The sequence below is a fragment of the Octopus sinensis genome, linkage group LG5 (genome assembly GCF_006345805.1).
Source record: "Octopus sinensis linkage group LG5, ASM634580v1, whole genome shotgun sequence".
Taxonomy (NCBI): Eukaryota; Metazoa; Mollusca; class Cephalopoda; order Octopoda; family Octopodidae; genus Octopus; species Octopus sinensis.
In genome coordinates this window covers 10,492,194-10,517,666 of record NC_043001.1, presented here as the reverse complement: position 1 = coordinate 10,517,666, position 25,473 = coordinate 10,492,194, and the positions used below count along the sequence as shown (strand labels likewise).

At 34.5% G+C, this 25,473-nt stretch overlaps 1 protein-coding gene across 10 annotated transcripts in view; it reads right to left on the bottom strand.

The window, feature by feature from the left end:
• Nucleotides 1–25,473, bottom strand: part of LOC115212345 (nephrin-like) — a 296,829-nt gene that overhangs the window by 59,079 nt on the left and 212,277 nt on the right. For all 10 annotated transcript variants that reach the window (XR_004999321.1, XM_036503159.1, XM_036503157.1 and 7 more), the window contains exons 13-16: nt 20,004–20,184; nt 19,080–19,265; nt 15,041–15,139; nt 9,295–9,456 (exon numbers count right to left, since the gene is read on the bottom strand). Coding sequence is in view for 9 of the 10 variants with exons in the window: in XM_036503159.1 (XP_036359052.1) it covers nt 9,295–9,456; nt 15,041–15,139; nt 19,080–19,265; nt 20,004–20,184 (628 nt within the window). In the remaining variant the exon portion in view is untranslated. The remainder of the gene's footprint in view (nt 1–9,294; nt 9,457–15,040; nt 15,140–19,079; nt 19,266–20,003; nt 20,185–25,473) is intronic.

Sequence of the window (25,473 nt, the reverse complement as noted above, 5' to 3'; positions counted from 1 at the left end):
TTTAGTGGAAGAGTGTCAGGTTTCAAACCATGTGCCTAATTTGAATACTGCTTTACTTGAACAAACTCTAGAAGCGATAGAAAGAACAGTAGAATATGAAAGTGCTTTTAGCAGTAATTGAGGAAGCCTCTACATGGTTGATTGGCTTGAAAGAAATAGCAGTTGAATGTTAATTAAATTACACCCTATTGCCTTAAATAAACAAGGATACACTGACCACTGTGGTTCTAATCATACAAAAGGACAGAACTGTCACAGCTGAATCGCCTTTGACCATAGGTCTGTTTAGTCAGGGCTGACTTGAGATGTTGGGCAACAGCAGCTATGTTTAAGGATGAAAATGATGTTTATCTCTGTCAAAAAGAAACATACTTTTAGGCTTTTACTGGGTTCTCTCATTAGACTCTGCCCATGCTGGAACACCACTTTGAAGAATTTTACTCGAATAGGCATAGGAGTGGCTGTGTGGTAAGTAGCTTGCTTACCAACCACATGGTTCCAAGTTCATTCCCATTGCGTGGCACCTTGGGCAAGTGTCTTCTACTATAGCCTCGGGCTGACCAATGCCTTGTGAGTGGATTTGGTAGATGGAAACTGAAAGAAGCCCGTCGTATATATGTATATATATATATATATGTGTGTGTATATGTTTGTGTGTCTGTTTGTCCCCCCAACATCGCTTGACAACTGATGCTGGTGTGTTTACGTCCCTGTAACTTAGCGGTTCGGCAAAAGAGACTGATAGAATAAGTACTAGGCTTACAAAGAATAAGTCCTGGGGTCGATTTGCTTGACTAAAGGCGGTGCTCCAGCATGGACACAGTCAAATGACTGAAACAAGTAAAAGAGTAAAACAGAATAAACCCAGGAATTTTTTCCCTTTTTATACCTGGTACTTATTCTATCAGTGTCTTTTACTGAACTGCTAAGTGGGGACATAAACACACCAACACTGGTTATCAAACAGTGGTGGAGGACAAACAGACACACGCACACATGATTAACTTCTTTCAGTTTCTGTCTACCAAATCCACTCTGAAGACTTTGGTTGCCCTGAGTTTATAGTAGAAACACTTACCCCAAACGCCATGCAGTGGGACTGAACCTGGAGCCATACAGTTGAGAAGTAAGCTTCTCACAAGATAGGGACCATTTATCTTAGTTAAATCTTATTTTAATTTCCTTTAGAATGAATTTATTTCCTTTTTTTTATTGAAGAACCAATATGTTGTTTTTTTTTTTCAATTCGAAGCTTCTATCTTGTATAATGAGCTTATATCTGACAAAAGGTTCAATTTCGCAGGCAGCTCTGAGAGTTTTGATCTTGATGAGATCTATGCACAGAGAATTTTAATTCAGTAAACATACTTCATGTAGTAATGTAAAGCCAGAGCCTTAGGCTGTCAGTTGATTAAGATTGCAATCTAAATGAAATGAACATTCATCAACACATACACTGCATGAAATGTTTAACTAAATTGTTTGTTTTCTGACTGTAGAGGAATGCGCTGGGAAAAGGTGAGTTACCTGTCATATAAAAATGACACACATACACACATGATATTTTCCCGGTCTCTGAGTGTTTGAGTAAATGTACTAAATATTAATTTTTCATTCACCAAAGAAATGAAAGAGAAACTAGACTGAATGCCCAACCTTAATTATACTGCTGAAATGATCAATAAGGTATTCAGAAGACCGTTATTAACTGCATGTGTTTGTGTGTGTGTAAATGCACAAGGCTTCAGTTTCATGAGGTTTTTTTTCCCTACTCTTTGATCAACCCATAATAGAGATGCATCAAAACAGATTCCAGAAGGCTGATATTCCAAAGTTATCAATATTTCACTATTTCTTTCCTCATCTCTCCTGTATAATTGACCAAACTTAGTGGGTTATAATAGCAAATTATTTTATCAGTCCTCACAAAGATGAAACAACAAGAGAACTCACAATAGGTTTCTATTTCATGAACATGAGATGCTAAATATTTCGTTTGAAATTTCGCCTTTTTCTACGACTACTATTACTACCACCACTACCACAACTGCTTATGTCAAGAAGCGGAAAAAATATAAATATCAAAATACAGGTAAAATTTTCAGAAATTAACTTTTTTAATGCATTCCCAAGGGAACAAGCATGCCACAAGTTACTTCTCTTATGGTAGAGGGAATAGGTTGGGTATTCATATTTGGAGACAGATACACACCCAGAAATATTGGCAGAGGTGTTAGAATATCAGACGAAATGCTTCATGGTATTTGTTCCATCTCCATGGTATTTGTTCCAAAGGCAGAATCGTTAGCATACTGGGCAAAATGCCTTGTGGTATTTCATCCGCCAATGCGTTCTGAGTTCAAATTCCGCCGAGGTCGACTTTACCTTTCATCCTTTCAGGGTCGATTAATTAAGTACGAGTTATGCACTGGGATCGATGTAATCGATTTAATCCACTTGTCTGTACTTGTTTGTCCTCTCTGTGTTTAGCCCCTTGTGGTTAGTAAAGAAATAGATATTTGTTCCATCTCTTGGCATTCTGAGGCTGAAATCCCACCGATTTCATCTTGTCAGAGTCAATAAAAAGTAGCAATCTAAGATGTTGGATTGGTAAAAATTGAGAGAATACTGGACCAGTTGTTTAGCAGTATCTGTTCCAGCTGTTCACATTCTAAGAGCCAATGTCGCCATGACCTACGTGGACACTAGGCTTAATCCTTTACCCAGTTTTAAGACAACCCTTTAGTATCTCGAGTACCTTTAGTGGTGTCTATTTGGATGTATTCAAAACAAGTTTCTGGTTTGAGAATACCCTGCTCCCTCCCTCTTACCTGTCTTGGAGGCCTTATAAAGAGTCACAAGCACTACCTAGTCCAATTACTAATTATTTAAACACATACTTATATAGCTCTACCAACCATACTAACGGTTGCCATTATATATTGCCAGTCACTGTTTCCATTCTTCCTTTGTGTCCCTCTCTTACATTTTGGCTGGAATTATTCCACTCTGTCATCTTCCTTCATTCTTCAAAGTCTTCCAAAAGATTTCTCCCAATCTCTTGGATGCTGCTCAACAACAAATGCGCATCTATAATCCATAAGCCTTTCAACACATCAGACCCAACTGATCTGGTGCTTTTGATGTCCTTCATCACATCATTTACTCCATTTTTGAATTATGACATTTAAGACATAATCCCACAATGACAGTTCTACTATGAATATTTCCATGACCCTCTCCACGAGAGCCAGTCATTGTTCTTCTATCTTTAAGCATATGTTTCACTTACATATAGAAGAACAGGCAGGACACTTCTATTAAAGAGATTGGTAAGCAGTGTCTCGTTAAGCTGTGCTTTGAGCATATCTTCTATTGAAGCAAATACCTTCCACCCATCTCTTACTCTGGGAGAGATTTCAGCATTCATGACTCAACATATACTTACTTTTTTTTTTACCTTTTTACTTGTTCCAGTCATGTAACTGTGGCCATGCTGGAGCACCGCCTTTAGTCGAGCAAATCGACCACAGGACTTATTCTTTGTAAGCCTAGTACTTATTCTATCAGTCTCTTTTGCCGAACTGCTAAGTTACAAGGACTTAAACACACCAGCATCGGTTGTCAAGCGATGTTAGGGGGGGGGGGTGACAAACACACACACAAACATATACAGACACACACATATATATATATATATATATACATATATACGATGGGCTTCTTTCAGTTTCCATCTACCAAATCCACTCACAAGGCTTTGGTCAGCCCAAGGCTATAGTTAAAGACACTTGCCCAAGGTACCACGTAGTGGGACTGAACCCAGAACTATGTGGTTGGTAAGCAAGCTACTTGCCACACAGCCACTCCTACTTACTGTTTCGTAAAGATGTACTCTTTCACTTCAATTTCCTCACTTCCTACTACTCTGTGGCCTTGTACTATCCTTTCAGACTACTTGTATTTTGTTTACGTATGATAAGCTCTACTGTAAGAGTCAGGAAGGATTCTCTTCAAAGCTCTTCACTGCATGTCTCAAACCAATCACTAGAGACACTGATTGAAAAGGTAGCATGAATATTAATGGTGAGTTCAAATTTCGTCGAGGTCGACTTTGCCTTTCATCCTTTCGAGGTCGATTAAATAAGTACCAGTTATGCACTGGGGTTGCTATAATCGACTTAATCCATTTGTCTGTCCTTGTTTGTCTTCTCTGTGTTTAGCCCCTTGTGGGCTAAAGAAATAGGTTGTGGACGAATGTCGCTGTCATGCAAGTGGTGTCCTTTGCTGCCAATCTTGAATGAATACTTGTCTGGCCACAGGGAGATATTACCTGACTTGGAAACAAGTGAGGGTTGGCTACAGGAAGGGCATCCAGCTGTTGAAAATTTGCCTCAACAAATTTCATCTAACCCATGCAACCATAGAAAAGTAGATGTTATAATAGTGACGACGATGCAGTGTACATGGATAAATACATAAATCATACAGTCTTTGAAGATTTTGCGAATAGCTCTCTATGGCAGCTCCTTTATTCTGATGACCGAGTTCTTATAATGGAATCAGCAGAGGATGTAGGAAAGAAATTCTAGATATGGAAGCAAAACATAGGACAGATCTTATGGTTAACTTAACAAGCATGAGAGAAGATTGAGCTCTGCTGACACCAGGGAAATGGCCATGGTCATTGTATTCAAACAAAGTAATTGAGAATTCTATCTGATAAACTATGGACATACAAGAGGTGCACAGGGATCAGAGAGAGGCTAACAGAGGAAGTACACTGCATGTGTACAATGACAATATACACAAAGAGCAAATGCAAAATAGATGACATTGAAAGGTCTCTAGGGAGTTGTTTTATAGCATCTGCTACCACGGTGAACTAATTAGCAGTGGGGGTGAGTATTCTGAGAGCATAGTGACCAGAGTTGGCAAGAAAAAGATAATTTTTCTTTAGGGTGAAGAGTGAATTGTATGATGTATGCAAAGAGCAATGCCGCATGAGAGTGAGACATGGGCCTTGAATATAGAGGATTTGCTAAGACTAGAAAGAAATGAAGCAAACATGTTTTGCTGGACGTGTAATGTTAGCATGCATGAATGACAGAGGATTAATGAGTTGATAGGAAAGTTGAATGTAAAAGGAATCAGATTAGTGTGCTAAGAGAAGACTGTATTGATATAGGCAAGTGTGATATGTATGGGAGATGAAGGCTGTATAAAGATATGCAAATATTCTGCACACTCAAAGTGAATGGAACCAGTAGAAGAAGGAGACCAAGAAAGACGCAGGAAAAAGTGGCCAAAACTGATCTCGAGATGATGCACCTCATGCAGGAGATGATGGTGTGTTGATTGGTAATTTGTAAGGATGGCAAATACCAGATCACGGCAAAAAAAAAACCCCACCAACTGTACAAGCATGGTAAATCTAAAGACACAAAATGGTGGAAGTCGTATAGATTGCATGTGTGCATGTGCATACATGCTGCTATATCTACTATAGCTGTCTCCCCTGCACCTTGACACCCACTTACTTTCCCTCCACCCTTATCTCTGTCATTGGTACCATTTGTTGATATAAGATTCACCCACTTTCTTTCCAATTTCTCTTAAAAGAGTAGTCTCTATAAGACTATTCCCAGTATATTCCACTTTCATCCACACTTCCTGTACTGGCAGGCATCCACCTGTCCACTGTCTGCCATCATACTCCTCAACCAGTTCGCATCATTGCTCTTCCTTCTGTCCTGTTGGTCAAGTTGCCTTGAATGTATACATCTCAGAATACTGAGAATTCCTCTATCGTTCAACCATCTACTATATCTTCTGCATCATTTAGTGTTGACTCATCTTTCATTCACACCCATAGAACCCCTGTCTCTGCCCTGCTTCTCTTTACCATTCTCACAGAACTTGGCTGTCTAAAGAAAGCAGTGAGTCTCTCCACATTCTAGTATGTTCCTCTCATCTAACTACAGAGACCTTTGGATCTACCTGGACCTCTCATCTCTCCAATACTACATCCTTTTCTTATTCTAATCATCCTAACTCACTCACCCATCCTGAAGCAGTTTAACAGTTACCCCTTCTATATTCTCTCCCTTTCTCACACAAGCTGGTATAGTATCCCATCATTCCCTACTACCACTTGTCCACTTACATTATTTGATATCACTTCCACCCCTTTTACAACTCTCTCAACCCTGTCACTCTGTCTCACCTTGCAATCTTTCGTTCCCTCATCAGCCAGGTTACACTCAATAAACACATTAGGAGAGAGGCAAGACCCTTCAACCTTTGGAGTATGGGCCAAATCCACTACTATTTGTGACACTACATCCACCTAGAATATTCTGTAAAGGGGTTGATGAGCAAACAGAAACATAGGGTTGAGAGGAACCTTTGGTCTTGCAGGGATAAAAGGCTACATCTCTGGTGCTGATGCCAGGAAAATCTGCATCCACTGCACTCTGTGAAGTGTGAAGGCTTCAGCCTTTTAGAGTGGTCGAGGACGCACCTAGAACATTCTGTAAAATGGCAGCTGTGAGGAAGTACATTGAGCCATAGAAACAGAATTTAAAAATGAAATGTATAAATGATAAGTGGTCCTTTCACCCATGCCAACATGGAAAGCTAACATGAAATAATGATGATATGTAAAAGTGTGTGTGTGTGTGTGTGTGTATAGTTGTGCTTTGTTATATATGTAATACATATGAGAGTACAAGAAAACAGAAAAAAAAATAAACTAAGAAGAATATAATGTATAAGAACCACTGATCTGCAACTGAAAATAACATTTGATGCTCATTTTATTTTACTGTTTATAAGAAATAAAATCAGAAAAAAAGCAAAAAAAGAAAAAGGAAGAAAGAAAAAAGAATTCTCACACATAAGATAGACTCAGAAACAAATACAAAAAAAAATGTTTTATATATCTTCATTCAAAAATTTAAATTATCAATTTATGCAGTAAAAAGAATTTTAGGTAATATTAAGCCAATTTGGTGTTAACGGTTACAATACAATATGATAAAGAATAAATGATAAAAATTAAATATTCCAAAATGGTAATTTTCCCAGCTAATTCTCATGTGTTATTTGCCATGCTACCTAGCTATGTATCTAAATGAGCATGGGCTTGTTGTTTCAATCAGAAAATCAGATTTATATAGCTTTTAAACATTTTATGGCATTTGGCTGATTGTTATTTTTCCTGACTTAACTATTATGATTTTATAGTGAAAGATTAAACTAACTGCTCATTGGGGAGTTAGCTTATTGCTTCGGTACCGATAGGCAAAGAGCGATAGATCTAAAAATGTAAAAGATCTTTGCGAAAAATCAAAAGATTTAATTTTCAATAAACTCTAACATTGTCCAATATTAACCTTTATTTTAATAGTCATAAAGCTTTATTTCTCACAATATAAACAATTATTTAAATTCGTGTGGATGTGAGTGTATGTGAACACTTTCCTGTATTATAAAGGACAAAAGGGGGAATAGCCTGTATTGTAAATATCCAAGGAGAATTCATTGTTGCTTGATTTATTCTATATTTAAAATATTAAGAGATGACAGTTAAGTAAGAAAATATTCTAGGGAATAACAATAAAAGATATTATAATAATAACAATAATAATAATAATAATAATAATAATTATTATTATTATTATTATTATTATTATATCTTTTATTGTTATAATTATCATTATTATTATTATTATTATTATTATTATCATAATTGATCATATGAATACTAAGAGAGAACAAAATAAACTATAACTGCGTTAAGTTTGTAAAATATCAGTTAATAGCCGAGCGAGTCCAGGTGATTTGCATAGTACTGCAGGTTTGAAAGCAGAGAGTGGAAAGCTATGGAAGGACAGTGAGTAATAATTTGTTTGCTTTGGCTTAGATTTAGTAAGAGAGCTTTTAAATGAAGATTAAAATTTTTGGTGTGGTCAACTAGAGTTTAGCATTTATTGAAATTCTTCGGCATAAATACGTGAACAATGTATGTGCACTAAGGCACTCCTAATTATACAAGAAGACAAGTGGATGGAAAACTTGAAGATTATCACTTAAAACCAATATTCAAAATACATTTCTACAAACTCGGTTCCAGTTAAAATGTGTGTGAGAGATATCTGAACTTATAAAATCTTTTTGCAGAAGTTTGTCACAGGGTAAAAACAAAAAACAAAAAAATTCTGGACACCCACCATTCTCTTCATGTGGAAAACCTTTAAATATCTCTCAAACATACTTGAACTGGTTAACAACTTTGCTTACTCTCAATCACTGCTTCGTGCCTCAATTCACAAATCTTTACATATATCTTTGCAGAATACAATCTTATTTGAAATGTAATTTAGATTAACTGATTTATAACTGTTTCATCTTTACTCTTATTAAGCTAACGTTAGTTAGACATGCTTTTTAAAAAATTAATTGATGTATTCACACAGAATTGGAGTAATTGTTTCAATAGCTGGATGCCATTTCCACTGTTAACCAATTAACTTGTGAAGTAGAAATGCAAGTTTTTATCAATGAAAAACTTGAAACAGAATTATGTGCCTTGCCCAGGAGCATAATAATGATTTAAGTAAAATTTGAAATCACAACCATGTGGTCTGAAGCAGTATAGTAATTACTGTCACTATTCTTACGACATTTGGTAATCAATACCGAAATAACGAGCTTTTAGTCATTTCTGCTATTGTCTTTTCTAAACATGTACTTAAAAATTTTACAAATAGCAAAGCGACAGAAACAGGAATCAGTGAATTAAAATTGATGATTTGGTTTAAACAGTGATTAAATTTCAAGTTACCTAAGCAATCAAAGCAAGATATTTTAACTATTCAATAATTAGATAACATTAGATTCGAATGTCTAAAAAACTGACATAGTTCAAAATTCTTAAGACAGAAGGAAGAAAACAAGAAGGAATAAAAAACAGCAACTTTGTATCAGACCCTTTCACTGCAGAGTATAAAGGTAATAAATTATGAAATAGTAATTTCACAGCTAAATTAAAAAAGAGAAATGGAGATATTTTGCAACCTCGTTAAATATTCGAAATGACTCTGCGAGAATCACTCGTAGTCATTGAATTGAAGAATGTTATTGTGAAGAAAACATTGATAAACTAGAAAGATCGTATCTTCTAATTCCATAATTTTATAAACATGAGAAAGCTAACGTCTGTTCCAGAAAAATAAGCTAACAGTAATAGAACGGCAATTGAGAGGAGGAAGGAGAGGGAAAGTGACTTACTTTCTAGGCGTTTCCTTTTCCTGCGGATAAAGAACATGATGAGACCAATATTGAGTGCTAAAAGGAAGATGCCAACGATGCAAACAACAAGAATTATTATGAGTGGCATGTCATCGGAATCTTGAGGCGGTGCTGCATCATGCTCCTCAGGTGGGTTTAAATCTGAAAATAACAAATAAAAATAACAACAAAGGTATAAGTGGCTGAGCTTGAATTTAAAACTGATCAGGATCAATTTGACTGAGACTTAGCATTCAAACAACAAAATTTCACGGTTCAATAACATCTACGTTCATTCTTAATATTTTCTGGAAGATTGTGACAAGACAATCTGATCGCTGTTGCTCTTCATTATTGGAGAACACCTCCTTGCTTTACACCATGTGTGTTTACAATAATGTAGAGGCACTTTGAGACCCCGTAGTGTTTTATCCTCACCGATTGTCTCACACCAGGCCCATGAATCTAACAAGAATGCCATTTCAGTGTTTATAAGGAACCAACAAAGAAATTGCTGATGTCTTTTGAATGCATAGAACAGTGAGAATCTACAGCAGTGGTCACCAACAGTCATTCCCAACCCTTTTATTTAAATGAGTTTGACCATAGACCCCTTTTAACATGTTTATCCTTATATATATATATATATATATATATATATATTATATTAGAGATAAAACCACTATTAGGCAAATCATACAATGAAAAACTTAAGCCAATACATAAGATTAATTCATTTATATTATTTTAAATATATATCAAAATTATTAAAAAAAGATAATGAGTATAACACTACGATCGTTTCATGGCTGTCCAATTCGTAAAAATTCGAGTTACAGTCAATCTTCAGGTGATTGAAATATTTATCTTAGCAAGGTTTAACAATATTCCCTAATATTTTATTATATATATATATATTTATATACAGGGATGGCCAAAAGACACCTGACAGTAAATTAAAACCCTTTCATTCCAAGATTTATTAATGTTTAACAACTGAATGAATTTAATAAAAGCACCTAAATATGAAACATCATGAAAATTGCTGAAGCTGAATCCTTGACAGACACACTCTTTCCAAATGAATAAATAAAATTGAATATTAAATATTTATGGAATTTTGATTTACTTTCGGCTGACTTTTGGCCAACTCTGTGTATATATGTGTGTATATATATATATATATATATGTGTGTGTGTGTGTGTGTGTATATATATATATATATATATATATATATATACACACACATATGAAATTTTGAATTTAGTTCACAGAGCCCTGTACTACCTTTATGGACCACCATGTAGATATTCATTCGGAATCCATTCTGGCAGATTTAAATGTGAATATCTGATTGCTGTTGTCTGAAAGTCCCCTTGCTACCAGTGACTCATGAGTGTTAAGAACACATGACATCTAAAATAGTGGAGGTATTCTTTGTTCATTATTTACATTTGACTGATATTTGTCCTCATCTTGTTTGTTGTTAATGCAACGTTTTGGCTGATATACCCTCCAGCCTTCATCAGGTGTCTTGGGGAAATTTCAAACCTGGGTTCTTATTCCTAAGGTATTTTTCAATGTTATTATTATTATTATTTAGGTGACTGCCTGGAACTGAATTTGTAATCCTGGGGAATCCTGCACTTTTAACCATTACGCCAGGTTCAAAATTTCCCCAAGACATCTGATGAAGGCTGGAGGGTATATCTGCTGAAATGTTGTGTTAACAACAAAGAAGATGAGGACAAATATCAGTTAAATGTAAATAATTTTTTCCTAGATTTAAAAAATTTATAGTTCCAAGATAGAATCAAGTCAATTTGAAATGGATTTAAGGTAAAGAAATGAGTTTTGCAATAACAATTTAAACTTTAAATTGTTTATTGCTTGTATATCTATTCAAAAGGTGGTGCCCACCTTTTGTGTAGATGTACACGCACTAAACAATTTAACCCTTTTGTTACTGTATTTCTGTTGAGATGCTCTGTGTTTCTTTCATTTACTTTGAAATACAACAAAGAATTTATTAAAATAACTTAGTTATCATTCAGCTAGTGTTAGGAACATAAATTGTGACTAAGGTTCGGTAGAAGATTTTAATTCAGTAATTATGGAAACAAGACATTTGTACTAGTCAGAGCCAGTACCGGTTTCAGTCAGGTTGGTATCGAAAGGGTTAAGAATTGTTTCTCTATTATATATTTTAACCCTTTTGTTACAATATTTCTGTTGAGATGCTCTGAGTTTCTTTCAATTAGTAAAATAACTTAGTTTTCATTAAGCTAGAGTTAGGAACATAAATTGTGATTAAGGTTTGGTGGAAGATTTTAATTCAAAACTTATAAAAACAAGTCATTTGTACTACAGTGCCAGAGGTGGTTTCAGTTGGGTTGGTATCGAAAGGGTTATACCATCACAAAGACCTATGTGATTATTTAATCAGCTAAAAATAGCAGCCAAGAGGAAGAACATATTGGATTATGTAATCTTTCAGATGGAATGGTCAGGACTGGAATGCCTTTCCATTCAACAATGATCTTGAATTAAACTCAACCATCTTACAATAAAGACACATTGCACAGTGTGGTCCTCATCTACTGAGTCTGGAAAAAAAAAAGAAATCCCTGAGATATGCATTTGAACATGGGTTAGCCTAGTCAGCATTGACTATATCCTAAATTACAACAACCACATCCTCTGCACTACTTCACCTCTACAGTTTTTCTCTAAAAATACCATGCCAACTATTGTATACAATCCTCCGTTACAAGAGGCACTATGGAATTCCCAACTATTTCAGCAATACATATTAATCTCTCAGTGCCTTTTCTCCCCAGACATGTAGATGGAAAAATAAATCATGTCAACATTATTCATTGAATCTGTGTTAAGCAAGTTAATGTTTTGCTATCCATATAAATTACAAACGATGTAATAATAAACAACGAAGATAAATGTTTATCAATTTTCAAACTTATAATAAAAAAAAAAACAATGGCTTAATTTTAAATGGTAGGAGTTTGAAGGAGAGGAAGAAGAAAAAAAAGCCTTGATGAGCCAACCTTAATCTTAAAATTATTTATTGAATATATCAATTTTCTTCTTTGCAAAAAAATAAAATTGTTATCAATAATAATAATGTAAGATTAATAGGGAACCTGCTTAAGTGGACTCAACAACTGAAAGAAATATCACCTAAAAATGTTCATAAAATGTAAATTGAAAGAGGAATAAAGAAAAAAAGTGAAGTAAATTGATCAGAGGGAGATAAAGAATCTGATTTTATTTTTTTACAATATATTTATATATATTGGAAATTATTAATACATTTACAGCTACAAAATAAAGGCAAGTATCAACTTATGCGATATTCACGTAAGTTTATACTCACTCACACTTCCACACACATACTTGTGAGCATGTATATATATATATATATATACACGCATGCATACAAGTACAGTTACATACATATGTGTACAAATGCTCATTTGTACACACATACAAGCATGATATATTGACATCGCTTGCATGTGTGTGTGTGTGTGTGTGTAGATTGTTATCACCGTGCCACAGCCAATTGCCTCATCATCCAATAACTTCAGGGACTGGTAGATATCTGAGACGAAATCTTCTTGTGGATGTCATGATCGATAGACAAGGTTAGAGAGGAGCCTCTTTGTTATATCATCAGACTGGCTTTCCTTTATAAGATATAGCGTTAGATTTAAGCAAGATTTCCAAACATCAGATGACCCCTCATTGTCAGAGACTCGGTGATATCAATTTTTCTCTTTCCACTCCTACCTTTTATTGATTTCTCCACCTCCAAATTTTTGATTTGTTTATTGCTGAATATTTTTACCATTTTTGTCCTCCTCAAGAGGCAGCACATTCTTGTTTCCCCTTTCTATAATTAATCTTCAGAGCCAGCATAGGCCATTACTTGTCAAGTCAAGCTTTCCAAGATATATCTTTATCAAACAAATATTATTTAGAAGTGACTTTCAACTTTTGGACCTCATTTCATCTATATTCATTTCTTCTCTATAATTTTTGCCAAATACCTATGAACTTTCAATAGATTTTGAACTTAAACAACAAATAAAAACCACAAAATAAAAATAAATACACACATAAAATAAATACATATTAAAACTTTTATATATTTGTTGTTTCCAAGTGAAATACACCAAAATAAATTGATAAATAACTCCTGGGCTTTTAGGCTATATTTCTTCAAGAAAACTTTAATATTATTTCGACGGTTTGTGGGAGGAAGAGCAGCAGAGCTAGAAATACAATGTAAAATTGATTTATTTCAAATAGATTGGAAATATTTATGCCCAGAGAGTTTTAACGATTTAAATGAAACTAAAACTGTACACTTTACACATGAGTCTGATGATGTCTATAAAATCTAGTGTTCACAGCCCATAATATGAATGCTTTCAAATAGTGTTAGAAAAAAGAAAAACCATTTCTCTCAGCTGGCTCCAAAGTTTTCATGATATTACAAGTTTTTCATTAAGTTTTCATGATTGAAAACTGCTGTGAAATTTAGGTCTACCAGCAAAAAAAAATAAAAGAAAAAAGAAAATTTCCTTTTGACAAGAAAGATGTTGAATAATGACATAGTGAAGATTTTTTTCCCCCTATCTAGTAGAAATACTTTTTCGTGAACTTTGCCAAGCAAAAATGTAGCTATTTTTCATTTCTTCTGCAAAACGACAAACATTACTGCTTCAAACAACATTTGTAAAATGTTTGAAATAGAATGCAAAACTAGATACAAGTTAATGTGAGCATAAAATAATCATGAATGAGACAGAGTATACTAAGTTAAACAACAAACTCTTGCTGTTGATCAGTAAAAGTAGTAATGAGGAAAATTTTAAATAGAATAACAAGTTACATAGTAAATATTATGTTTTGCAACCACTAACTGTAAAGAAGATTTGCCCTGACAGTTTATGCAAATGCACAAATTTACAAATAGCACTCAATCCAAATAAACCCAGAAGGCATGTAAATATATAAAAGGAAAAAAAACTGATTACATCTAAAATAGCACACAATACAGATCTATAAATACAGAACATAACTCCACCTATATTTATCTTGTTTAGCAATGACCAAGTGTACAATATCTTCAGCCTGCTGGATAATGAAAGAATTAATTTACACCCTGTATACACCTAAATTATTAAGCACCGTGATATAAGAATACTAACTGAAAGTAACAGCTCTGAGCTTTCTTCTCGACAACCTACATTCCAAGAGTGCATTTAATTACATTTACTTAGAAAAAACCACAAACTATAACTTTAAATCTATGATAGAAATTTTTTTCACATGGTTTAGGTACCATAACGTTTAATAATCCTTTACAGCTTGTCATCAGAAATATTAGAAAAAAAAGAAATCTTTCTTTCTTGGTGATCAAAATCAATACCTATAATATATTCAACATATCCCCTACAAAACACATACAGTATTTACTTCAGTACAATGTGATTTCAAATATCACAAGATCCCCCCACATACACACCATGCACACGTTTTTTTTTTACACCTAAAATTCAGTGATATATTTTATCCTCTTATCTATTTTTTACTCCTAAATGTGATTGCAACCCAGAATTATGACCTCATGTTTGGTATTAAATTTCCTGCAGCACAAATAAATATGGTAAATAATATTAAATTTCTAACAATTTTGGTAACTTTCAAAGTACTTACGAGAAGTTTTTGCTATGAATTCTTTCCTTTGGTATTGGCTTTCTCCGAGTTTATTGAATGCAAGCATAGTTATTTCATATTCTTGCCCTCTTTCTAGACCTATTAAAAATATTTAGAAAGTTCATAGAATAAATTTATTGGAAAAGAAAAAAAATTTTTAGAAAATAGTTCACTTTGACAAATTCTGAACAAGAAATAAAAAGAATATTTCGATAAGGAAACAAAGTAACTAAAAAAGAATCAAGAATTTTTTTTAGTTTCAAAATTACTTTTGTACAGTGATAACAATGTAATTATTAAATTTCACAGACTATGTTTGAAAATTGCCAACATACATAATCAGCATCATACAGGTTGATAAATTTTTGTGTGTGCTTCTTTGTAACATTATGGATACCTGCAGCTACTTATGAGAGAATCTGTTCTGAAACAAATTGGTGACATCTATAATTTAAAACACCAAAGCTTAATCAGGTTCTCCAAGGTTTATTATTTTATTACAGTTGAATAAGGGAAGTAACTCTAATCATCTTGAAATAAACTGAATACCTTAGATTATTTCTTAGAAATTTATGTTCTGGCCGATATCTAATATAATGTGGCAAGAATTCAATTACATTGGGGGACACTGACAATTTTCATTGAATACTAATATGACATAGCTATTAATAATGAAAACTATAACAATTAACACAAATAGTAGTTTAATTGTGTATTTAGATCTGATAATAAAATATGGCAATTATAATTTGTATGGTTTACACTACCTGAAGGTGTCAAGAAGTGATAACCATCCCAATTTCAAATAGATTATAATGTTAAACACTTTTGATGGAATGCATCCAAATGCTTTCATTATTGTTTATGATATTTTGGAGCCTTTTAGTTGTGACTATCTTTAGAAGTTAATGATGGCTCAGGATACCGGTTAGGCTTTGGCAAGTATTGATCAACTTTCTAGTATAATAAAGCCATCATCACTTTGGTTTGTCACTTAGGCTTCTAGGGGTGGGGTGGGGTGGGGTGATGTGGGGGAAAAGAAATCCATAAATATGAAAGTTAAGAAAGTTAAACAGAACAGAAGTAAGAATGTGTGTATGTGTGTGTGAATAACTATGTGCTGGTGTGGTTAAGAAGCTTGTTTCCAAATCATGTGATCTTGATTTCAAACCAACTATATGACACCTTAGGCAAGTGTCTTCTACTGTAGCCATGAGCAAAAAAAAAAAAAAAAGCCTTGTGAGTGTATTTGGTAGACAGAAACTAAAGAAGGCGGTAACCTGGCAGAATCGTTAACACGGCAGGCGAAATGTGTAGCCGTATTTCATCTGCCATTATGTCCTGAGTTCAAATTCCGCCGAGGTAGACTTTGCCTTTCATCCTTTTGGGGGTCGACAAATTAAGTACCAGTTACGCACTGGGGTCGATATAATCGACTTAACCTATCTGTCTGTCTCTGTTTGTCTCCTTTGTGTTTAGCCCCTTGTGGGTAATAAAGAAATAGGTATTTTGTCTGCCGCTATGTTCTGAGTTCAAATTCCGCTGAGGTCAACTGACTTTCATCCTTTTGGGGGTCGAAAATTAAGAACCAGTTATGCACTGGGGTCGATGTAATCGACTTAATCCCTTTGTCTGTCCTTGTTTGTCCCCTCTATGTTTAGCCCCTTGTGGACAATAGAGAAATAAGAAACTATAAAAGAAGCCTGCCATGCCTATGTGTGTATATATGTATATTTGTGTATCCACTTCTCTTGACATTAAGAGGATGGTTGTAAACAAACATCCCTGTCATTCAAGCAGTGTAGTTCACTTCCAGTCTTTCATAGAGAAGTTGACATTTGATGATGATGATGATGATGACAATGCATACAGAATAAATGTCACTTAATTTCAGAAGTATAACAGGAAAATCATTACAGTTGGATGAACTAAGTAGCAAAAGAATATCTTAACAAATGAAGAACAAGCAAGTCTCTAAGAGAACAAGCCAAAAGGTAACAGAATAGCATAACAATAACTTGAATTTATTACTCTTCTTTTGTTTTTGTTTTTGCCACAGACAAATTTTTAAAAGAAATAAATCTTATATAACAAAATCTATACATCTGATTTATTCTCGTCTGTCTAGCCAATAAGCTTTAAATGTTTCCGTTATCAAGATAATATTCAATTTATAAGTTTATATACTAATCTATTTATTATCTAGAGATACATATGTTAATATGCAGCATCCAGATTGTATTAAATTGCAAAACACTGAACTGAAATGAAGATGGAACAAACATTAGCTCATTAACAACTATGTTAATTACCCACACAGCAAACTTTGTATATCATTAAATATCAGTAACTATTATAAATCTTTGGGAATTTTAAGGCTGAAATTATCATCATCACCATCATCATCATTTTACATCCCTTGTTTATGTACTTATCAGTTGGATGAGATTGCTCACCGAGATGGGTCAGCGGAACCTCGTATTGCTTGCATTTCATTGAGTGGCTGTGTGGTAAGTAGCTTGCTTACCAACCACATTGTTCTGGGTTCAGTCCCACTGCATAGCACCTTCTACTATAGCCTCAGGCCGACCAAAGCCTTGTGAGTGGATTTGGTAAATGGAAACTGAAAGAATCCTGTCATATAAATGTATACACACACACACACATATATATATATATATACATATATATATATATATATATATACATACATATATATATATATATATATATACATACATATATATATATATATATATATATATACATACATATATATATATATATATATATATTATATATATATATATATATACATATATATGTATGTGTGTTTATATGTTTGTGTGCCTGTGTTTGTCCCTTCATCATCGCTTGACAAGCAATGCTGGTGTGTTTACGTCACCGTAACTTAGCTGTTCAGCAAAAGAGAGCAGTAGAATAAATACTAGGCTTACAAAGAATAAGTCCTGGGATCGGTTTGCTTGACTAAAGGCTGGTGCTCGCTCCAGCATGGCCTGTCAAATGACTGAAACGGGTAAAAGAATAGCAGGATGCCCATCTTAACACTAATCTAAGGAATAAGGCTGAATATATCATCATCATCTTTTAATGTCTGCTTTCCCTGCTGGCATGGGTAGGACAGTTTTGACAGGGAACTGGGGATCTGCTGGGCTGCTTTCAGTATCAATGTCATCTTTGGTGTAGTTTCTATGCCTGGGTTCCTTTCTTAACACCAATCAATTAATAGAGTGTACTGGGTACATTTCTTCTGATGCCCACTGGCACTACCAATCTACAGAGTGTAATGAGTGTCAGAGAAGGCGCATGGCTAAGTGGTTAGAGCATCGAGCTTACAATCGTGAGGTTGTGAGTTCGATTCCCGGACTGGGCTGTGTGTTGTGTTCTTGAGCAAGACACTTTATCCTACGTTTCTCCAGTTCACCCAGCTGTAGAAATGAGTTGCGATATCACAGGTGCCAAGCTGTATCGGCCCCTTTGCCTTTCCCTTGGATAACATTGGTGGCATGGAGACGGGAGGCCAGTATGCATGGGCGACTCTTGGCCTTCCATAAACAACCTTGCCCGGACTTGTGCCTGGGAGGGTAACTTTCTAGGTGCATTCGCATGTCAGTCATGACTAAAGGGGATCTCAGCAACTAAGTACCTCACAGTCACATGATTTCCGAACAGATTTAAAGAATATAAGTTTTGTAGCTCTTTGAAAAATATCTTTAATTTCTTTAATTACATTGAATATAAAGAATTTTGATTCACAGAACAAATAATCTTTTCTATTCTAGGCACAAGGCCTGAAGTTTTTGAGGGAGGATGCCAGTTGATTACATCGACCCCAGTAAGCAACTGGTACTTAATTTATCAACCCTGAAAGGACAAAAAGCAAAGCTGACCTCGGTGGAATTTGAACTCAGAACCTAAAGACAGGTGAAATGCCACTAACCATTTCCACCAGGTCACCGCATTGTTCACAGAACAAATAATGAAATAGACGTCTTGATATTGTAAAATTTCAACTTACCAGTAAGCAAATAGACATTTGATCCAGGGCCAACATCAACATATTTGTAGTTCGTTGTTCCTTTTGGTCGATAACGAACCCGAAAGGATTGTGTCATGCCTCCATTGAAACCTGGCTGCCAAGTGAGAGTGAGACTATTGTGTGTGGCATTGACAAACTTTATGTTGTATGGTGGATCAGGTTTACCTAGGAGTTAATAGAAAGAAACACACAATTTGAAAATGTTGTAATATAATGAGATTATTTTACTGCTATTTAATATATTAACAAAATGAAATCATATCAGTTAAAAATGTACTTTAATTTTTTTTTTTTTTTTTAATAAATGAACAGAAAAAGTTGAGAGAGAAATCAATTATTCTCTAATAGAAAGACTGTACTGAATTATTGATTAAAATCTTGGCTAGCAGCAACAACATTTTTAGCAGATTATCATATAATATCAATACAGTAATGTTATTTTAGATAAGGCAATTGGCTATAAATATTAATATTACTGTTCGGTAGATGCAGTTTTGGTGGCATCTAGCCACCTTAAATTAATGTATATTTATATTGATTATATTGAAGAACCTCGATGGTTAAATTTGCAAAATATGGAATACACTTATGTGCAATGTTAGTATGGGAAGTGAGAGAGAAAAAAGGAACGGAAAAAAAAATTAGAAACAAAATCACACAAGTGGTTATTAAATTTTGATTTAATTAACAAAAGAAATCTTTTAAAATTTAAACAATAAATAACAACAACAACCATCACTAAATGGTGCTACTTCTAATAGAAATAAAATTTACTACAGTTAATTTGTTTCACTACTAACAAGATGAAATGTAATAAAGGTGCAAAAAGCCAACTTGGTCCGTTATTTTTGCAAGGAGCGGCAACACACATCAACAGTGGCAAAAGCAGGCAGTATAACTCACTTGTACCATCCAATAATATCTCTGATTCTGCAGATCCTTCAACATTTTTAGCCTTACACAGATATTTGCCATAGTCCTCTTTCGTAACATTGGAAATCTCAAGTAAACTTGTGTAGTAAACATCCCCATCTTTTGTGCCTTTTATGTTGTATTTATCAGAATTTTTCAGTTCAGCACTTCCCTGTTGGAGAAAAAGAAAATAACAATAATAATAATAATAATAATAATAATAATAATAATAATAATAATAATAATAAGGTCACAGAAAATGAGAAAGCAAACATACTCTGGGATATGCCAATACACACAGTTAGAGAAATTAAGGCCAACAGACCAGATATAGTTGTCAGAGATCATGAAGAAAAAAAATGCTTTCTAATTGATGTATCAATACCAGCAGATGACAACGTGTCTCTAAAAGAAATGGAGAAACTCTCAAAATACAAAGACCTGGAAATAGAGGTAACTAGAATGTGGAATCTAAAAGCAGAAACAATTCCTATCATAGTAGGTGCATTAGGTATGATAAAAAAATATTCAGGCAAATACATAACAAAAACACCAGGACTTACAAATATATATAACATACAGAATATTGCATTACTAGGCACTGCACACATCCTACGCAAAACACTTTCAATACAGTAACCATCAGAGCATCACAGCAAACCACAGCAGATACCCAAGGCACACAGAGCTGCACTCGGTAGTGAAGTGAAAGCACGCTATAAAAGTAAAACTACTGAATAATAATAATAGTAGTAGTAGAAGTATCAATAATAATGGTTTCAAATTTTGGCACAAGGCCAGAAATTTTGAGGGAGGGTTCGAGTTGATTACATCAGCCCCAGAGTGCAACTGGTACTTAATTTATCAACTCTGAATAGATGAAAGGCAAAGTCGACCTTGGTGGAATTTGAACTCAGAATGTGCTGAAAGACAAAATGCCTCTCAGCTTTTTGCCCAGTATGCCAAAGTTTCTGCCAGCTCACCACCTTAGTATCAATAATAATAATGAGAATAATGGTAATTCTTTCTAATATAGGCACAAGGCCTGAAATTTTGAAGGAGTGGATGAGTCGATTATACTGACCCTGAAAGGGATGAAAGGCAAAGTTGACCTCAGATTATAAAGACAGATAAAATGCCACAAACATGCTAATGATTCTGTCAGCTTGACACCTTAATAGAGCAACAACAACAGCAGCAATAATAATCATAATTTCTACCATAAATACAAGGCCTGAAACTTGATAGGGGAGGGTCCAGTTGATTACATCAACCCCAGTACTTAACAGGCACCCTGAAAGGATGAAAGGCAAAGCTGCCTTGAGCAGAATTTGAACTCAAAGTGTAGAGACAGACGAAATGCAGTTAGACATTTTGTTGAACTTGCTGTATAGGTATAAAGTGTCCATTATTTAGCACATTTGTCCAGTATTATATTGAACCCCTGTAACTGCTGGTCTCTGAGGGATTCTGGAATCAGGAGTAGGTAGATGTGAAAACAAGGTCTAAAGTTTCAATTAGTTCAATATCCAATCTTTTGTTGCGTATTGTTATTTAGTTTTTGTTAAAGTATTTATTGTTATTTCTAAATTTTCATCTTTGTGAATTAATTACTTCATAACGATCACAAAGCTGATGTGGCAATGTTAACAGTGATAGTTGAGATATTGTTAAGCAAGTTTCTCCAATACTGCACAAAAACTGATTCATTAAAAGTCCAAATGAATGTTTTTTTCAAATATGAAGGCCAATAAATTAGTATACTATTATTAAAGTTAGAAAACAGCACAGCTCCCATGACTTTTGGAAACATTTTTTCATGCTAAGAGTTGCTAAAGTATGGAACAAACTGCCGGCATCAGTTTTTAGTTGTTGGAGCACTGCATCCTTCAAAATTTCCATGCTTCCTGAGATTCACCAACACTACACCTGATTTTCTCTCCTCCATACACACGCAAGCATGTATCTGACTCATACATTGTTCACTTTCCAGACATTTGTACATTACTGCATATGCTTTATACGCACTTTCTGACAAGTTGTGGTGCACCTGAGCACTGTATACAATAATTTCATTATTATTATTATTATTAATTACTATGGCAACACAGATTTACTAAACTACGCTGTGGAAATCAGATGATGTTTAGATCTACATCAGCCTTGGCTTATGGCCACCCGTTTTTTTGTTTTTTTTTACATCAGGAATTAAATTGTCCTATGTAACTCTCTCCCTCTTTTTATTTTATTTAAAATGGCAAGGTGTTGAGAAGGAGGCTTTGAAGTTCCTACACTGGCTCAACTTAGGCTGATGTTCACAATGAGAGATGGTTCTTTTCTATACTGTCTTCCAACAAGCTTACTTTTCAGGCAATTCCCAATATAACACATGAGAAAGACAGCAAGGAATATTTTTTGATGTCTGTATTTCTGAGAAATCTAATGGAAAAAATTCTGATATAAGTATATATGTAAAAGCATGATGCCCCAGGCAGTCAAAGAATATAGTTAAATAATCAAAAACAGCAAGTGAGGAAAAGTTACACTTTGATAAGTTATTACTTTAGCAATAAATTATCTCAGAAGCATCTAAACGAGAGCAGCAATATAGAATAAATATCAGTTTGTCCAAAACTGGAGAATTATCTTAAAGAGAAAGTCAACAAAAATTAAGTTAATCAAAGGCAGAACCAGCTGTGTTTTCCGAAAGGAATACATAAATCAACACCTTTATAGTAAACAAAAGCTGCCTGAATGCATATGAAAACAAGATATTGCTTGAGGGAAGGTAGCATCACTTGGAAACAATGATTCCAAACGCATTCCAAAGAGACATCATAGAATTAGGGTGATGCAGCATGGGATTTTGTCAGTGAACAGGTCGTGGTCTCAAAGCGACGAAAATATTTTGGCAAATTAAATTTAAATGTTGAAGTGAATCTAACGGTTTCTTAAATGGCTTATAAACACTTTCCATGCTGCAATTGTTTTTGTTCCAGTGCACGATCTCAGATCAGGTCACTTGCTATGCAAGTACATCTCCATCATATGATGATTAATTTAAAATGACAAAGGCACCCCATTAAAAAAAGAAATAAAACCCACAGCCTACAATAAAGATGATATTATGAAGAAAACAGTAAAAAAAAAGTTATCCACAATAAACAGTAAGTAAATGTGAAGACTCGGATAAAAAGAATTTCATTTTAATTTTTAGTTAAGCCAAACATACTTAAAATAGGTGACCAAAGCAATGCTTCTTTGGCCCAAATTATACCCATAATCTAGAATAAAAATCAGTTGTTTTAACGATACATTATTGTCAAAAAAGGCAAGTGAAACAATTCTGAAATCTAAATTATACAAAATTGAATGGAAGCATTAAGTGGGTCAAATCTCTGGCAATTATACCAACAATCTCTGACATATTTTGGTCTTATTAGTCCTCCTTAGTGAAGCATGAAAGAATATAGATGTTGAGAGACAACCATTCATTGATTTGGCAACTCAGACATAATTCCTAAAAAGTTGGCTCAGAAACTATACTGAATAGATGTGAGTATTGTGTATAAACACACACACACACACAATTCTGAAATTAACAAAGTTGTTAAGGCATTTCTGAAGAATTTTTTATAGTATAAAAGGATACATTGAACTGACATGACCTATCTGTCCTATGATGTAACTGGAAGTGCGAAATTTTAGAGTAAATTTAGAGGACGATATTTCATGCTTTTTATATGACCATTAGTTAACAATTGAGAAAAAAAGTCCAACCAGAAAGTGAAAGTAGATTTTATGAAGAGTTAACATTTTCTCAGAGCTGTTTGTCCTTCTGTATAGAGAAATTTCCAACAAACTATTTTCAGTGAAACCATATAGTATAATAAACCAAAGCTAACAAGAACAATATGCCAACTAATTACTAATAAATGTTAGCAAATTATTCAATAACAGGAACTATTAAATGTATTGGACTATTTAATGACAATATAAGAATGAATAAATAGCGGAGTTGAATGTGAAACAATAATAAATTTAAACTTGGTTAAACTCCATTGTAAAATAAAACAAGAGAAGAAAGAAAACTTCTTAGATTAGTATCAACCTCTCTTTCTTAAAGCTTGAAGATTTTATACATTACATGGCTGCCTGGTTAATAAGTTTGTTTCTCAATCATGTAGTTTTGGGTCAAATCCTACTGCATGGAATTTTTGTCTGCTACTAAGTGTCTGCTACTACAGATCCAAGCTGACAAAAGCCGTTTGGGTAGATTTGGTAGCCTGAAAAGTGCTTGTCAAATGTGTATGTTCTTGTATGGATGTCATGCCAAACAAGCTATCATCATGCAAAGCAGTGTTCTTTGTTTCTGATTATTTTTTGGTGAAAACATGTTGGGCCATGAAGAAATAGAACTATTCTTGGAGAAAACTGGGAGTTAGTGAGAGAAAAGGCATCCAGCCACTGAAAATCTACCTCAACAAATTCCATCTGATCTAGACACAAGCATAAAAGAGTGGGTATTAAAATGATGAGGATGACAACGTGTAGACTACATCATCACACCACTGTCATCGTTTTACACCTGTTTACTTATGCTGGAATGGATGGAACATGTTGTTATGGATATAGTATGTTCCTGTTCAAAGTTAATACCAATCTTGATAGTGGATGTTATCTTGAATTAAGACATTGAGAAGTTAGAGATTACTTGTATGTAAAAAGTTTTGCCATGGTTTCCAAAGTTGGATTTCTTTGTTAGTGCCAAGCCTTTTACAGAGAGTTCTGGATGCACATTAAAATGGCACCAATACTAATTAGGCTCTTTTTTTACTCTGTTACTCTTTTACTTGTTTCAGTCATTTGACTGCGGCCATGCTGGAGCACCGCCTTTAGTCGAGCAACTCGACCCCGGGATTTATTCTTTGTAAGCCCAGTACTTATTCTATCGGTCTCTTTTGCCGAACCGCTAAGTGACGGGGACGTAAACACACCAGCATCGGTTGTCAAGCAATGCTAGGGGGACAAACACAGACACACAAACATATACACATACACTTATATATATATATATACATATATACGACAGGCTTCTTTCAGTTTCCGTCTACCAAATCCACTCACATGGCATTGGTCAGCCCGGGGCTATAGCAGAAGACACTTGCCCAAGATGCCACGCAGTGGGACTGAACCCGGAACCATGTGGTTGTTTAGCAAGCTACTTACCACACAGCCACTCCTGCGCCTATTTTTTTTTTTAATCTTTTTAATACACATTTCAATAATAGCATGTAGGTCGACGATGGGAAAGATGGCTTCCCTTTGCAAATATCGATAGGGCACAGAAAGTGTGTCAATAGCCAGCTGGAGAAGATGTTCTCCTGGGGCTACAAGCTACAGTAACATCCACCTTTAGTGGTTAGCCATATTTAGATGGCAAATATACTTCACAATACAC